General features: G+C 34.3%; 1 protein-coding gene across 3 annotated transcripts in view; it reads left to right on the top strand.

Moving 5' to 3' along the window:
* clocka (clock circadian regulator a) overlaps positions 1-18,013 on the top strand; it is a 63,835-nt gene that overhangs the window by 28,632 nt on the left and 17,190 nt on the right. For all 3 annotated transcript variants that reach the window (XM_079888322.1, XM_079888321.1, XM_079888320.1), the window contains exons 3-11: positions 3,473-3,534; positions 3,840-4,066; positions 5,160-5,252; positions 13,169-13,228; positions 13,764-13,912; positions 14,688-14,779; positions 14,898-14,987; positions 15,745-15,865; positions 16,042-16,155. In XM_079888322.1, the coding sequence (XP_079744448.1) occupies positions 5,233-5,252; positions 13,169-13,228; positions 13,764-13,912; positions 14,688-14,779; positions 14,898-14,987; positions 15,745-15,865; positions 16,042-16,155 (646 nt within the window). In that variant the 5' untranslated portion in view covers positions 3,473-3,534; positions 3,840-4,066; positions 5,160-5,232. The remainder of the gene's footprint in view (positions 1-3,472; positions 3,535-3,839; positions 4,067-5,159; positions 5,253-13,168; positions 13,229-13,763; positions 13,913-14,687; positions 14,780-14,897; positions 14,988-15,744; positions 15,866-16,041; positions 16,156-18,013) is intronic.

Genomic DNA, 18,013 nt, shown 5'->3' with positions numbered 1-18,013 from the left:
ATCAAAGAGTTATCCTGGGATTTAATTGCAATACACAAATAAAGTGGTTATATTGTGAATATAGATTTTGTTTACCATGTACAATTTAATGAAATTGTAAAAAAAAAAAAAAAAATATATATATATATATATATATATATATATATATATATATTAGGGCTGTCAAAAGATTAATCGCGATTAATCGCATCCAAAATAAAGTTTGTTTTTAATAATATATGTGTGTGTACTGTGTATAATTAAATTTGTATATATAAATACACACACATGCATGTATATATTTAAGAAAAGTGTTTTATTTATATATAAAAAAAATTATATGTATATATAATATAAACTATATAAATATATATACAGTATATGTATGCAAATAGTTCTTAAATATATACATGCATGTGTGTGCATTTATATATACAAAATAATTATACACAGTACACACACATATATTATGTAAACACAAACTTTATTTTGGATGCGATTAATTGCGATTAATCTTTTGACAGCCCTAATATATATATATATATATATACATATATCATTCTTTCTAATTAATTTTCATAGGCCTAAATGTTGCAAAATTCCAGACAGTTTCATGTTTTAGAGTCTGTGATGTTACCTGGGTGGTGCACACGTATTTGACTAAAATTATAAATCAATGTGCAATTGTGCAATTTAAACATAGCCATACATTTTATTATAAAAAATGACAATCATTTTGTTTTTCAAATCTTGTCTCTCATCACTCCAATTGAAGAATGACCCAGTTACATGTGCTTTTTTTTCTTCTTCTTCTTTGAGCTCATAAGAATCTGTGGGTGTGTTTAGGTATGCGTGTCCGTTCTGCGTGTGAATGTCATATGAAAATTAACTGACGCCACTCCAGAACTGTTGCTCAATCTGTGTGGTAGCTGATAAGTCACGCTAACGTCTAGCATTACGCCATACTCTTTGCTGTTATCCTTTTTATAGACCATTGAAATGCCCATAAAGTACAAGCTTGTAAACAAGAACAACTGACTGTTTCTGGCAGGGGGACAAATACAGTAATGGGTTCTAGCATTATGCTGTGTTGTGTGACTGACTGACAGAAGGCTTTTCTCTGCAGTATGCAAAAAAGAAATATCTTTATGGGAGTTTTAAGAGTGTCTTTTGAGCTTTAGGGGTGCTTTCACACTAGAGAGGACTCTGCGTCTGTTTGACGTCAGAGCTCGTTTCATTTGGTTGGTGTGAAAGTGGTTTTCTGAAGTTGGGTGAGCACTAGCGATTCATAAAGGTGCAAAGGCTTGGAAAGGTGGTCTGAGGTTTATGGGAAGCAATCCCAGATAATATTTTTTTTTACACTGAATTTTTTTACATTTATTTTTATTTTATGATTTTTTATTTTTTTTTTTTTTTTATTTTTTATTATTTCATTTTCACTGTGCTTTTCATATTGCATTTTATTTGTAGTTTCTAATTATTTGTATTTTTCTGTTGCCTTTTTAATGTTTGATCTCGACTATTTTTGTTTCTTTACAGTAACCATCTTGGCCAGGACATTCTTGTAAAAACATATTTTAAAAGATTCTTAATAATAATAATATGCAGAGTTGTTAGCTAGTTACAGTGTTTAACAGCTGCTGCAGTTTTTCTTAGTGATGGTACGTATCACCCAAATAATTTGGACCCAAAGAATTCAATGTAAAAAGAGACTTGCGGTGGAAATAGGATCGAATCAAACTCTGGTTCAGACTAGACAATCAAACCATGCATGAAAATAGCCTAAATGTTAAGTATTTGAGAGAATTAGCCAAAATACAGTCTGTAACCTGTATTCTGATAGTAGTAATCTTGAAAAGCACATGCACTTTGACCCAACTTTTATCACAAACCTAATGCTTATTAAAGAACTGAACTGGGTCAAAGCGGCTACTCTTGTTTGTGAAGTTGTGTAAATTTGTACTTGAACGTCACATGCATTTTTTTTTTTGTTTTTTTTTTGGGATAATGAAGTTTATAATAAAGAGAACAGGGTGCTGTCGTCTCTATTCAGAAGATGCTCATTTATTACTGCAGTCTGCCTGTTCAAGACATGGAAACCTAATATGAGTGATGTGAAGGCAATACCGCACCACCACTGCTATATATAGACTGCCCTCAGGGGTGTGTGCCTTTGACACATGCACTTCCCTGGACACGTCTTTCAGCTTGTCAGCGTACTACAGCTTCTTCTCGTCTCACCCAGCTCACTCTCACGGCTTCTTTCATGGGTGATTTCCATAGAGAACGAATGCCTGTTCTCATTTTACCAGAGTTGTATACAGGAGTACAAAGAGTTATGCACTCCCACATGAAGGGAGGCACTTATAATTTTTATTATTATTATTTTGATATATATATATATATATACAGTGTATATATATATATATATATATATATATATATATATATATATATATATATATATATATATATATATATATATATATATATATATATATATATAATATATATATATATATATATATATATATATATATATATATATATATATATATATATATATAATATATATATATATATATTTTATATATATATATATATAATATATATATATATATATTTTATATATATATATATATATATATACTATGTATACAATTTTTTTTCTATTTTATCTTTTTAATTAGAATTTGAATTTTTAATTGTTATTTCTATTTTATTTTATCCTTTTAATTTTTTATTTTTTTCATGCAAACAACAAAAGGACACATATAAAAGAAAACAACAGTACAAACCTATTTCTTTCTTCTGTGGAACACAAACAAAGATTTTTTAATTTTCGTACAATGAAAGTAAATGTAAAGCAAATTAAGTAAATTATTTCTAGGTGAACTATCTATTTTTTTTTTCTTTTCCCGGCAAGTGAATGTGAATGACTACTGTGATTAGCACAGCGCACATCAGACTGCAGTCAACTGGTGATGACAGTGAATTCTGTATGTTCTTATGAACGCTTGAACTTCGGCTCTGCTTTTACTGTATTAAGTGTTTATCTTTGGTGGAGAAAGTCTTGCCAAGTCATCTATCAAGCTTGGCAGTACATCACAACATCTGTGGCCTTGTAAAATATCCTGCAGGGTTAGGCTGAATAGTTTATTTTGGGATGGACAGAACTGTTAGTCCAGGGTGAAATGTTAAATGTCAGTTCATCATTTAGGGTATAGCGGTAATTATGCTTTTCTCCTCTGCGTTGCAGAATGTTTACCAGTTTAACTTTCAAGGTCATGACTCTTCCTAGGCTTACTGAGTCAAAGGGATGTTTTTATCTTGAAACCTGAATGCCTAGTTTTATGAATTCAGATGTTTTTATTTCATTTTATTTTGGTTATAAACTCCTTAGCACCAGTTATGCTAATGTATTATTAGTTCCTCTAATGTAATTGAATCAGGAGCCTGATGTTTATATGACTAATTTCTGTTTCTGTTTCAGATTTAAGAGCAGATTTACCGTGGTTCAGGAGCGTTGCTGCTATTACAGAAATAATGACATGAGTGAGTGTATTTCTTTCCAAATTATTTCATAAATTACAATTCATTTGTCTTTAAAATCACAACATAATTTATTTCTTGCCAGCTATGCTTGCATATTGATTCACAATGGAACGATTTACAATTTAATTTAGGCTTTTTTATTTCATGTCTGGACAGTTATTTCATGTGACATATATTTTCTTAAATTAAGCATCATCTCTTCTAAATCTAAAATGATTTAAGGAATATATATTTAACATGCTACCTTCATTACATACAGTATAAAATGTGTAATCATAATGCAGATTGTTTCTGTTTTTTCTTAGGTAGAGCTAACATGTGGTGCTTCCAGTCTCACACCCGACTGAAAGCACATACACCCCACAGGGACCCACAGCAGGCCTTTCTACCTTGACCTCAGAATCCTCTGATTGACCCTGCACACGAAAACATTCATATTCACACGCACCTTCTGTCTTGCCCACCGATTGTCCTCATCCTACATCCTGTGGCAAGCTTCTCTCTTCCTTCCTTAGAGCAAGCACGCCTGAAGGTTAGTTTGCTTTTGAATGAATTACCGTATTTAGTTGTTGTTTATTCCACATGGGTCATTGTTGCATTTTAATTTAATAACTTCGTGGACGCTTTTATATAAAATAAATTACAAATGAGGAAAAACACAAGCAATTCATCTTATAAGAGACGACTATATCAGGAGCAGTAATATTGTAGCAATATCGTAACCTCATTAGTGAAAAATAAGGACGTCAAAAGTACCAGAACTTCACTACAAGGTAGTGTATTAGTAAAATAAAAAAAGTATAAGTGAAAAAAAAAAAAAAAGATTGGCATAGTAAAACAAAATACTATGCCATTCTTTCTGCTGTATAAACAGTCGGCATAGAAAGGAAGTTTCATCTTTTCTTCCCTATTGTGACGTATATATTCGAGTGAAACAGCTTCGTGTTCTCGAGAAAGAATTTTGGTCGGGACTTGATTTTGAGTGACAGGTTGTCCCGCCCTCACGCCAGAAAACATGTCATCAGAGAAGAGAAGAGATCATGTTGCTGCAAGAGGGAGAAGTTATTTTGATTAAAGATTACAAGGGGATTTAAAAAAAAAAAATGACGTGCACTGATAAATTATTTATAATAAATACTGCAATATTTCATAAAAAAATAATAAGAATTGTCCATTTTGATTTTATGGTGACTTTAATGTAAACAGATGTAAAAAAACAAAAAAAAAACAAAAAAAAACAGATGTGTGTCAAAGTATGAGATCTTTACATTTACACCTTACAGTCTAAATGCAACTTAATAGATCTTTTTTTTTATTATTATGATTGTTTTCTAATTAATTCTGAGACTTTTATGCTGTTAGATACCTGAAAAATGTCAAGCATTATCTACTTTATTTATGTCTTTATTCAATTTTGTTTCTTGAAAAACTGGAAGCACTTACTACTACATTTAATTATTTTTTTTTGTATTGACTGCTGAATGTTTGGTATCATGACAGCCCTAATAAAACAGTAGAAGTAGAGAAGATTTTTTAAATGTATTTTAAGGAGTGCCTTTTAAATAAACACATTTAAATTGCATTAAATTAAAAAAAAAATGTGTTGTTGTCATTTTGTTACCCAGGTTAATGTACAAATGTCTACCTCACGCTTAAAGATCCTCTCTCTACAACTGCGACCCTGAACACACTACAAAAATGACCTCCAGCATAGACCGGTAAGTCCTTGGTCGACCCCAAACCATCCTTTAAAGAATCGATTAAAGGGATAGTTCACCCAAAAATGAAACTTCTGTCATCATGTACTCACCCTCAAGTTGTTCCAAACCTGTATGAGTTTCTTTCTTCTGCTGAACACAGAAGAAGTTATTTAGAAGAATATGGGTAACCAAACAGTTGATGCTCCCCATTGACTTCCATAGGCCCATAAACTGTTTGGTTACCCATATTCTTCAAAATATCTTCTTTTGTGTTCAACAGAAGAATAAATTAATCAATTTAAGGGTAAATGATGAAATAATTTGTATTTTTGGGTGAACTATCCCTTTAACAATAGCCAAAATCTACAAAAAACATGTATCAGAAAAACACAGAACATCTATAAAATGGCTAATAAACATCTCCATTATTATTTTCATTCAAACCAAGACAGTTCCTGCCCTGCACCGCATAACAGCATCTTTTGCCTGACACCGTAACCATGGTTACAGTTACGGTGCAGCAGAGATGAAGCGCTCCTATTAAACAATCTTAATATCCATGTTCGTAAACAGCTTTCCTTCCCTCTAAAATGCAAATGTAACACACCCATGGCCGGTTGCTATAGAGACAGCAGTGAATGGAATGACATTAAACATGCCCACTCTGGCCAGCCTCGATGCACCCGGCTTTTTTCTAACTGGTCGAGCCTGTTGAGTGACAGTGAGATGGGCCGTTGTGTGGCAGCGGTGTGGAATTTTTCAGGCTAATCTCTGGATTACCGCCACGCTGAATAGAGCAGCAGCTCCATTTTCCTCTCTCAAAGGTTTCCTGGTGAAGTAACTGGAGATGGCACCTACGGTCGAAAACAGAGACTTAAAACCATCACCATATGGCGCTTGAACAATCTGTATTTTCTTACCTTATTCAGTGAAATCCTCTCGTCTCTCAGACCCTCGTGAGCTCTAAGTGGCCCTTCACACAGGACACGTTCTAGGCAGAACACTGGGGGATTTCATATGCATTTTACACAGTCGTTTTAACTTGTACGTATTTTGCTCTTGGTTTGTGTTGATTGATTTGAGTGAGAGAAAAAAAGGTAGCATGTGAGAATGAAGCTCCACACCTCTGACATGGGATGAGAAGTACTTGTTTTTATTTTCCAATTTTTTTACTCTATACATATTTTTGTTTATTTGTTATTAACAATTTTGAATATTTGATGTTCAGCATACTGAGTTGCATCTTTATTACATGCATTGCATGTTAATATAATTACGATAGAACTAATAGCAATGTATAAGCTGCTAATAAATACATATTCAATATTTATTTTAGTAGTTTATTTAGTTTATCATAATGTAGAAATTACAAATGAATATACACATATTATTAATTATTATTTAGCTAATATTGTATCTGATGCCAGATAAAGAACACAATAAATGTGCTCTTTGCTATTTATTTTTATTTATCAGATTTCATGTGTTTTCAAATCCAGATGTCCAATATCCTGGTACTGGATAATAAATATTAAATGATTCCGCACCATCGAAAGAAGTTATTGCATTTTGATATTTAATATGCAGCAGTTAACATTATTCTTAATATAATATAAAAAAAACATACCCCACTGGAACTCTTAATTCTTTTTTTAGTTATGGTAAATCTTTCATTTTCATGATAGCGCTTTTTGTTAAAATTCAGTCTGAGTTTGTGATTAACTTTGGTAACACATTACAATAAGGTTTCATTTGTTAACATTAGAATTAATAATGGGCAATACATTTGTTACTGTATATTAATCTTTGTTAATGTTATAAAAATACAACTGTTCATTGTTTGTTCATGTTAGTTCACAGTGCATTAACTAATGTTGACAAATACAACTTCTGATTTTTATAATGTATTAGTAAATGTTGAAATTTACATAAACTAAGATTAATAAATGCTGTAGAAGTGCAGTTCATTATTAGTTCATGTTAACTAATATTAACTAATGAAACCTAAAGTGTTACCTTAACTTTTTTAATGTGGTGAGCTGTTATGCACACATATTCGCTCATCCTGAAGTGATGGGACTGGTCCTGCTGTACAGTTAAGCCAAAGTGAAAAAGTGCAAACGGATACATTTAGACTTCACCACGCAGTGACATCCATCATGATTGCATTTGTTAATGTCTACACATTTTACCCTCTATGACTTTGGGACACGTCACAGTTTGTTAGTCAAGGTTCTCTGGTTTTTATCTGTCATTAATTCTCAAGCCGTTCATGTCACATCTCATGTTATAGTTTATGTCAGGTTTAAGTTTTAAATATGCTAAAATATAAATATGCACATAAGTAAGGCAAGTAAAACATATCAGTAAAGCAACACATGTCAGATTAAATTGGACTAAAAACCTAAAACTTAGTTCAGCATTACTTGTTAAACATCCAGCGGGCTCGATGATGTACATTCCAGCATTATGACACATATTTTCTTGTTGATACAACCAAATTTGTTCAGAGATTGTTCTTTGGGATGTCTGATGAAGTTAATGATGATTTTTTTGAATGGTCATACCTGATATTTTTCTTCCGCACACATATATCACACTGACAGAAACTTGGGTGAAATTCAGTCACAACTTCTTGTGATTGTCCAAACTGGCAAATGTTAGTTTTAAGGATTGTAATGTTTGCCAGGTCAAGCAATAGGACTTGAGTTTAAGTCAGGAGTCTCAAGTCCACATCTCTGATATCCACTGATAAACATTTCATCGAGCAAATCTAGGTCAAATGTGTGTTGAATAGTTCTGGGCTGCATTAAAAACTCTTGAGGAAAAGTTACAGTTAAGGTGAATACAGATAAAATGGGACACTTAAGCTTTATTGAGAATTATGTGTACATTACTTCATTTATTCCTGTGATGGCAAAGCTGAATTTTCAGCATAATTTTTTTTTAACCCTAAACTTACGAACAGTGTTGTAAATGAAGACAGCATTTTCATTTTTGGATGAACTATTATCTTAATTTTATCTTAAATTAAATTACATTTTTGTCTTTAATTTAAATGAGCATGGGGCATTGCCATTGCCATTTGGATCTCATTTGAAAAACAATGTCCAATCAGGAAGTCCACTTTATGTGGCCAACACTGCTAAATTATGTTTTCCTTTTGGCTTCTAGTTAACTATTGGCTCTTAATATTTGCCAGTAATTTATGCCTTTTGGTAAACATGCAGCACTATAACACATACTCCTCTTTTTCCAGTCTTAGGCAAAATTTACATTTGATAATAAACATCATGGTTAATTGACCCTTCGCAAAGAACTTTGAAATAAACATGAATAAACATCAAGGAAGTATGTTGTTTCAACTGCGGAAATACGTCAATACACACCATTTTTCAAGTTTAAGTCCACCGACGACAGTCTGTCTGGTTAGTTTGTCGGACACAATGGCGGATTCGGCGTTATGAAACTCCTGGCAAAGAGTGAATAGAGTGGTGCAGGTATGACAACACTTTGTAGGCCAATCGGCAGTTAGCATCACACTGGTTCCCTCTCCAAAAACCCAATAGGATTTTCCCATAGGCTTTTGGATTATCGCTACAAACAAACAAGCTCTGTGATCAACAAAAGTTTATGATACTTGCACGTTTTGTCCATCAAGATAATTATCACAAACTTTTATGAATTTTGAAGCCTAAATGCAGTTGGCAGAAGTAAAAAGCTAAAGGTAGGTTATAAACGACTTCAACGTCACCAATCACCATCATTAAGCTTCCGACAACTCTTTCAGTTATCTAAAAAAAGAGGAATAGTTAGAATAGTTTATAAGAGCACAATTATAAGCATAACAAGGCTGTAAAAGCGAACTGAGTTTACCTTTTCGGCGTGATGACGTTTACTCTCCTCGACAGCCTCTGTAGTCTCATTTAGCCACTTGTTAGCCACTGCCTTTTTCAAGACATGTAACAGCTTCAAAAATAGTACTGATGTAGAATAAAACGTGAAACTGTCTTGAGCTTGTGTTCACCACAGACCTTATTTCAGCCATTTAACCAAAACCCCATTAAAAAAAAACAAAAAAACATTGTGACTTCGGGACGATGGAACCAGAAGTGCTCAAATCCTAACTCGTTTCCATGTTTTGGCCTACAAAGTGATGTCATTCCTGCACTCTACCACTCTATTCAGGGCACGTCGAGCCTCTGTGAATGCATTGTGATCAATGCTGTGCTTTGAAACTAGATCTCTGGCATCAGTTGACATCTTTATTGCATTGTTGTGGTCAACTGTTGGTGTGTTTGCTTTCCAGGAATCAGGAAGATAGCAGTTAAACCGGTCACTCTGTCTCTCTCACGACACAAACACTATTAAAGTTAATAATCAGCCATCCACATCCTCTAAGTGCGTGTGTTCGAGAGAGAACTGTGAAATTAATACACAAGCACTGCATTGTTTTTGTAGTATAAATGTAGGTCATCACATTTTTCTACTTCTAATTGCTCATATTAGCTTAATTTCAGTATAGTTAAATGAGGTGCATGTTCAAAACAAGTCGTTCGAAGGGTAGTTGCCTAGTCGGATAGATTGTGTGAGAAAGAAAATGCCACACAATGAGCGTGCAGTGACTAATGGACTTGTTTGTGTCTTCAAAACAATTACAGCTCTCCTCTCACTTTAATTTGTGTGAGTGTGTGTGTGTCCTGTCACTGTGTGGAGGGTCTTTTATATACAGCAACTTTAAGCCTAAAGACAGGTGTGGAATGAGGTCAGTCATGAGCCGATACACAATCTCTAATGCTGGCTGTGTGTCACGCACGAGGCTGTAGTGGCAGACGCAGTGACGCATTTGGAAGTGAATGATGAATGTTGAGTGTGTGGCTTTAAATGCAAACCGAAGCATTCAATTGCAATTCATACATAATGTGATGGTACTACGGCTCCAAGGCTGGAAAACGTACTAAATGCATCTTACGTTCAACGAATATGTGTCCTCTCTTTTGTGATGGAAAGTAGCCAATCATGGTTTGTGGCTATGGTTTTACACTAATGTTCAAAAGTTTGGGGTCAGTAAGGATGTTTTTTTTTGGAAAGAAATTAATAATTTCATTCAGCAATGACACATTAAATTGATCGAAAGTGACAGTAAAGACATTTATATTTTTATGTTACAAAAGATTTATATTTCAGATCAATTCTGTTCTTTTCAACTTTCAACATCAAAGAATCCTGAAAACAACTGTTTTCTAAATTGATATTAATTAGAAATGTTTCTTGAGCAGCAAATCGGCATATCAGAATGATGTCTGAAGGATAATGTGACACTGAAGACTGAAGCAATGATGCTGAAAATTCAGCTCTGCCATCACAGGAATAAATTTCATTTTAAAATATATTAAAATAGAAAACAGTTATTTCCAATTGAAATCATTACTATTTTTTTTTAATAAAATAAATGCAGCTTTAATGAGCATAAGAGACTTTTTTAAAAAACGTTAAAAAATCTTACCAAACCTAAACTTTTGAATGGTAGTGCTGACTAAAACATAGTGGCTATTTTTATTTTTAAATGAAAGACAAGGCATTTGTAAGCCCTTTGCAAGCCACTAATTAGAAAAATAAATCAATACAGGAAAAACTCTGCTCAGCAAGCCATTTTATGGGCTTTTTTTTACACTTGTTTTTCTGTGTTCACAATGTAAATTGAAATTAGGTGAAAATATTTTGCTTTTTCTGACTCTACGACTTGTACTTGACTCTACTACTTATTGTTTCGTTTAAATTTTCTTAGTCAATCTTACCTCTTCGTATTATATGCGGCCACCATTTTAAGCAGATGGCTTTGTATTCACAGAGCTGATATAAATATATTTTAGTTTGGCAGCCAAGTGACGTCAGTGTATTTTTAGAATCACTAATAGACGTTAGACATTATTTGCAAAAAAATTTTCCCTTTATTTTCTTTTTCTGTTTCCTGCAAAACTGCATATCTGTAATCTTTTCACATGCAGCAATAATATCGAATATATTATGTGGCATTGTTAGAGCAGTGGGTGCTTCCTCACTCAAACACACATTCACACACCCACAACCATTAATGCAAATGGACTGGGGCAAACTCTGGATTGTTTGTGTAAGAATGTTGGTAATGGACACCCAGCGGCAGAGCAAAATGCACATTGGTTTATTTACCCAGCCTGTTGTTTGCACTCATTAATTTGTAACTTTGCAAATACACAAAAAAACTCAAATTCACTTGTGTACACGCATCACTCTACCTACACACAATAAATGAAAGGTCATTATGATCTCTTCAGTTCCAGAGATAGACACACATTTGAACACCCTGTGCAAAAGACCAATTATCTCAAAGCTGAAAAAGACAGAGTGACTGTTGTCGTGTTGAGATGACCTTTAAAAGATCATACATAAACTGTCATTTACTCACTCGACCTCATGTCTTCCCAAACCCATACTGTTACAAACTGTTCTCAGATCCTCTGCCATGACCAGCTGGTCTTGCTTTCTGTCTTGTGCTCACAAAGCAGCTGAGTCAGAGAACACTGGGTATCTAAATATATACACACACACACACACACACACACACACACACACAGCGCCCCTTCAGACCTTTATGTCCGCCTCTCACTGCCACCTCCATTGCTGACCTACTGCCTGTTTTATCAATGATTTATTGCCTGATCTGATTATGATGAAATATTGTGGGGCATCAGAAGAAATGGCTTAAACATTTTCTCTGTTTAGTCGTTTTTATATTTCCTCATTAACTCGCTCACTCATTTACCCACCCTCATGTCGTTCCAAACCTGTATGACAGTGAAACAGAAAAGAGGACATGTTGAAGATTGTTCTGGCCGCTCTTTTCCATGCAATTACAATGAACAGGGACAGAAAGAATGTCAAGATAATGATTCAAGCATCAGCAATATTTGATTCAGGGAATTAATAGTCCTTTTGAGTTTGATCTTGCAGTTCACAAAACCATTCCGAATGATTTGTTCACAGATCTGACTGATCTAGTTTCAGCAGTTAAAGGGATAGTTCACCCACAAATTCTGTTATCATTTACTTACTCTTATGTCGTTCCAAACCCATAAGACTTTCGTTGATCTTGGAAACACACATAAAGATATTTTGGTAACACTTAAGTTTAGTTTGGCTGTTTATTAGCACATATTAATGCCTTATTCTACATGACCATATTCTACATCCCTTAATCCTACCCAATACATTAAACTTTACACATCTACCTTGCAAACATTAATAAACCATATTTAGGAGTTTATTGAGGCAAAAGTCGTAGTTAATAGTAAGTTAATAGTGAGAACTGGACCCTAATATAAAGTGTGACCGATATTTTTAATAAAACATGATAGATTTTTGTCCCTCTAGTGACAGGCCATTCCACAAAAACATTGATGCTTCAAAAATTTCATAAAATTTCGTAGAAGAAATCCAAGCATGTTTGAGCTTCCGATACCATATCTGATGTGCCCTATGAATTAGCGTTGATCAGTGTTTATATGTGAATAAAAGCCTAAATTAAATCTGTTCATCATATAAGTGATCATGTCTCTTCAGAAGACTTTGATTAAAAAGTAAGATCAACGTTTTGGTCTTATGGGTTTAGAAAAACATGAGTAATTGGCAGAATATTCATTTTTTGGTGAATATTTGAACAATGAAAAATGATTTCAATTTCAGTCTGTTCCTCACACAGAGCTATCATATGACTTCAGAAGACTTATTGTGCCCTGTTTGAAATCTTGAAAGCGTTAGTTCCTCATTATTAATTTTTGGGGAACAATCCCACTAACATTGGGATGGGTGAAGAATGAAGCTGTCTTTGATATAGCTAGGTAGAGCTCACATTGGTCAAGCTGGTCTAACCGCTTTTACTATTGGTCTCATTTCAGGGATGACAGCAGTATCTTTGATGGGTTGATGGAAGAAGATGAGAAGGACAAAGCAAAAAGGTGATTATACAAACAAAACATTATGATTATGGTAGCTCAATGGGAATTTCTTTCTCTTAATCAAGGCAAACTTCTATTGTGAGCCAACCCCTCATTCCATTATCTCATGGAAGAATGGATTAAACATGATTCATTACACTAGAGGATTGTATAGACAAGTCCTTTTCCACGTTTGTATATCTAAAGTGGTTTTGCATCAGGAATAGAAACTTAAGTGTGACCTAGTTATGACTGTTTAGACCTGAGTGCACAGATTCACCCTCATCTTCTATATACAATCACAGAACCGTGAAATGGTTTCTCTCAGCATTGCAAGATTTTTCTCAGATCAGATAGTGTCTCATTATCAATTTTAGGGGTAAATTGAAGAATTTATGATAATTAATAGGTAGTTACATGACGTGCAGTTTAGAGCTCAACTGTGACTTTGAAAGCTTCTGAAATACCAATGAAATTATGTCATTATCTTATTATCTTAAAGTCAACGATTGATTTCCACTGTGGAATTTTCCACCTCTTGTTTTTCCACCTACAGAGTATCTAGGAACAAGTCGGAAAAGAAGAGGCGAGACCAGTTCAATGTGCTCATCAAGGAACTGGGCACTATGTTGCCGGGAAACACCCGCAAGATGGACAAGTCTACCATCCTACAAAAGAGCATCGACTTCCTGCGCAAGCACAAAGGTTACTGCAGTTTCATACCAATTATTAGTTACCAGATATTTTTAGATCTCGATTTGTCATACGTTTTAGATCAGTTATCATTTTGAAAATACAAGTCAACTTAATATTTTCATTGACTAAAAGAAAAAAAAAAAAAGAAAAAAAAAAAAACTTTTCATATTTTCAATCAATAATGTATTCAACATTTTTGACATACAATTTTTTCTCTGTAATTGTTTAGTTGACTAGTTACTATCGATGTATTCTGGCCAAGAACCGCCCACTTAGACAGGAAGGAGCCGTCTGATGACATGTAAAACGTGTAAAACCTCCACCACAGTTTGCTTTTCTCACTCAACATATAGAAGTAGATATTTCTGATATAGACAAAAGTCTGCATAAAACAATTACCGGTAGTCTGCATACAACAAATTGGAAGCTGCAGTCAAAGCAAAAGATTGAACAGGCACCACCAAAGAAATTAGGACATCTTTTAGTCGCTATATTCCTCATGGAAGGATTGCTTTTGGTATTATTTTTGGGGATGAGACCATTTTTGAAAGAGATTCAAAAAAAATTTTTTGAAAGAGATATAAAAACCCTGTTTTACGGTGCTAATATTGATAAGTACATAATAATTATGCTCTAGGAGTTCATTCTGTTATAAATAAAGTAAACATTTAATAATTAATCAGACATTTAGTTTATTAACCTTATGAAAATAAGCTTGTATTGTAAAGTTTGTCCTCCTGTATTTGAAACCGAACTCTTGTTGTTTGTATTGTCTTACCATCAGAAATTGCTGCGCAGTCTGAGTCAAGTGAAATCCGTCAGGACTGGAAGCCGCCCTTCCTTAGCAATGAGGAGTTCACACAGCTGATGCTGGAGGTGAGGACTTTCTCTTACTGGTACACACACTTGCCTAAAGCCCCTACTCATGTGTGTTAATTCAGTAAATGCTAAAACTACAGTATTATGGATATTCTTCATTGCTTTATTCTTTTAGGCGTTAGATGGCTTCTTTCTGGCCATCATGACGGACGGCAACATAATCTACGTCTCAGAAAGCGTTACGTCTTTATTAGAACATCTACCTGTGAGTATGAACACACTTCATTTATTTGATCAAAAATACTGTGAAACAGTCATATTGTGGAAATGTTATTACAATTTTAATATATTTAAAAATGTAATTTATTCTTGTGATGGCAAAGCTGGATTTTCAGCCTCGTTACTCGAGTCTTCGGTGTCACATGATCCTTCATAAATCATTGTAATGTGTGTGTGAGATGTGAAGGCGTAGTATGGTAACCCATACTCGGAATTTGTCCTCTGCATTTAACCCATCTAAGATAGTGCACACACATTAGGAGCAGTGAGTAGTGAAGACACACACACTGCAAACCGTGGACACACACACCCGGAGCAGTGGGCAGCCATTCACTGCGGTGCCCGGGGAGCGATTGGGGGTATGGGAGCAATTGGTATTGGTATTGATATGCTGATTCGCCGCTCAAGAAATGTTTCTGATTGTCAGTGTTGAAAACAGTTGTGCTGCTTAATATTATGTTTTGAGGATTCTTTGGTAAATAGAAAGTTCAAAAGAACAGCATTTATTTGAAATAGAATTTTTTGTAACATTAAATGCAAATGAGCAGTGGCACAATGCGGCGACCACTAAAGGTTGTGCAATTGTCTGTCACCTGATCAGTTATGAATACAATGGTTGATACAGAATGTTTGCTAGAAAAAATAACTCTGCAACCTCCAGCAATTTAAACACCGTCCACGTGAATGCAGCTTTACTGTGCAAGTATGAGAGATACTGACAAAGTCTGTTGTTGTGTTTTCAGTCTGATCTTGTGGATCAGAATCTGTTGAATTTCCTCCCACTTGGTGAGCATTCGGAGGTATATAAAGCCCTGTCCACACACATGCTGGAAGGAGAGACCCTCACCCCAGACTACCTAAAGAGTAAGAATCGCTCTCATACATGTTTATCATCTCCTCATGACCAAATCATTGGCTTCATTCTCATTCTGTTTCCTCTGTTCTCTCTGTTATTGTCTTATTTCTGAGACTAGACTATAGCTCATTAATGCTGTTTTCTTGTTGTTTTGTTTTGTTTTGTTTTGTTTGCTTCCCTGCAGCAAAGAACCAGTTAGAGTTCTGTTGTCACATGCTCCGGGGCACGATCGACCCGAAAGAGCCGCCCGTTTATGAGTATGTCAAGTTCATCGGAAACTTTAAGTCCCTCAACACTGGTGAGTGTCAGAACGAGCACCCGCGGCATCAGCCGAGTCTTTCATATGGATCCATTTATTGAATTACCCAGCCAAGTGCTTGATTGCTTGTGCTTCTTATGAAAGAAGATGGAGCAAGGATCATTATTTCAATAGGAAGTGTTGTGTAAAGCCAGTGTGCCAGAGAAACAGGCTTCTGACCCAGATTTTAAGACAGAAAGTTTACCATTTGTGGCTTTGTGGATTTGTGTTTTTTTTTAATATATATATACACACACACACACACACACACACACATACATACACACACACACATATATATATATATATATATATATATATATATATATATAATGGTAAACTTTCTGTGTGTGTGTGTGTGTTTTGTTGTTCTTGAAAACAGATAGCCTCGTCCTAAAATCACACCATTGGTGGAGCCAATATTGGTTAAGATGATCAAACAAGAGAGTTGTTTCCCCACAGAGCCGCTGTGTTCACACTTTTTCCCCCGGGGGAATCAGCCTACACATAGACTTAATTATAGTTGATAGGGGAATATTAAAACTTTTACACCTTAAGATGTATTTATAAGCACAGGAAGCAGTTTTTTCAATTAAATTACTGATACAAATGTTTGTTAATGAAGGTTTTTTTTTTAGCAACAATAAAGATAAGACAAAAAAGAACATCCACAATGACAATTAAATCATTTTAATTAAAATTTAAAAGTAGATCTTATCTTAGGATTCTAATTATATGCTATTATTTCATAAGTTCAGGTTTTCATAAGGACAATTTTCATGTTTTATACCATGGTCTGGGTGAATACTCGATTCTGATTGGCTGTAGGGTGTCCATTAAAAAGTGATAGAGGACACCTAGTAAATAAACCATCAGGCGTAACCAGGGAAACCAAGTTATTGTTTGTAAAAACTTTAGATTTCGATTGTAAAACTAATTAAAATAGAAACTAATGTTTTAAAAATGTGTTATTTGGCAAGCGACCATGGTATAAGCGGGTTAATGCCCTTCGAGGTGTCCATTGTCAGGTATTAATGGACTTCGGCGGAGGCAACCGCGTCAGACGGTTCACGCCTCGCCGTCGTCCATTAATACCTGACAATGGACACCTTGTCGGGCATTAACCCTTACATATTTTATGTTAAGAAATACGTTATATGCTTAATGCTTGACACATTAATAATTGTTTATACATTTTTTAAATCATGGAAAAACTTATTTTTGCTGAAATATTTTTATGAATTATTATCCTTCAGAAATGGTTCTAATTTGGTGAGCAAGAAACATTTCTGATTATCAATGTTGAAAAAGTTGTGCTGATTAATATTTTGAAGAGACCAATACTTTTTATTTTTATTTTATGTTAAAATTATTAACATAATTTTTGTAACATTTTTAGATGTCTTGCTGAAAAAATAAGCATTTCTTTAAATATTAACTTCTTAAATCTTACTGCCCCCAAACATTTGAATGGTAACTTCTCAGAGAGATACCATGGCAGTTTTGTATATGTGTGTGTGTATGTGTGTGTGTGTGGGTGGCCTGGTAAACCCTAGATTTTTACTAGAACAAAATGTTCCCACAAAGATGGCAATATCCAAAATCCTTGTCCTTGGAAAACAGCTTATAAATCATAGTAAGTGAGGTTGTGAAAATGTAAAAATGCTGTTTTGTGTGATGGGTAGGGTTAGGGGTAGTGTTAGTGTAAGGTGATAGAATATACAGTTTGTATAGTATAAAAATTATTATGACTATGGAAAGTCCCCATAAAACATGAAAACGTGTGTGCGTGCACATTTCCCATTTTAGTGTGAATGAATGAATATGATAATGAAATATTGACTAAATGTAACAGACA

This window comes from Squalius cephalus (genome assembly GCF_949319135.1).
Source record: "Squalius cephalus genome assembly, chromosome: 12".
NCBI lineage: Eukaryota > Metazoa > Chordata > Actinopteri > Cypriniformes > Leuciscidae > Squalius > Squalius cephalus.
This window is presented reverse-complemented; position numbering and strand designations above follow the sequence as displayed.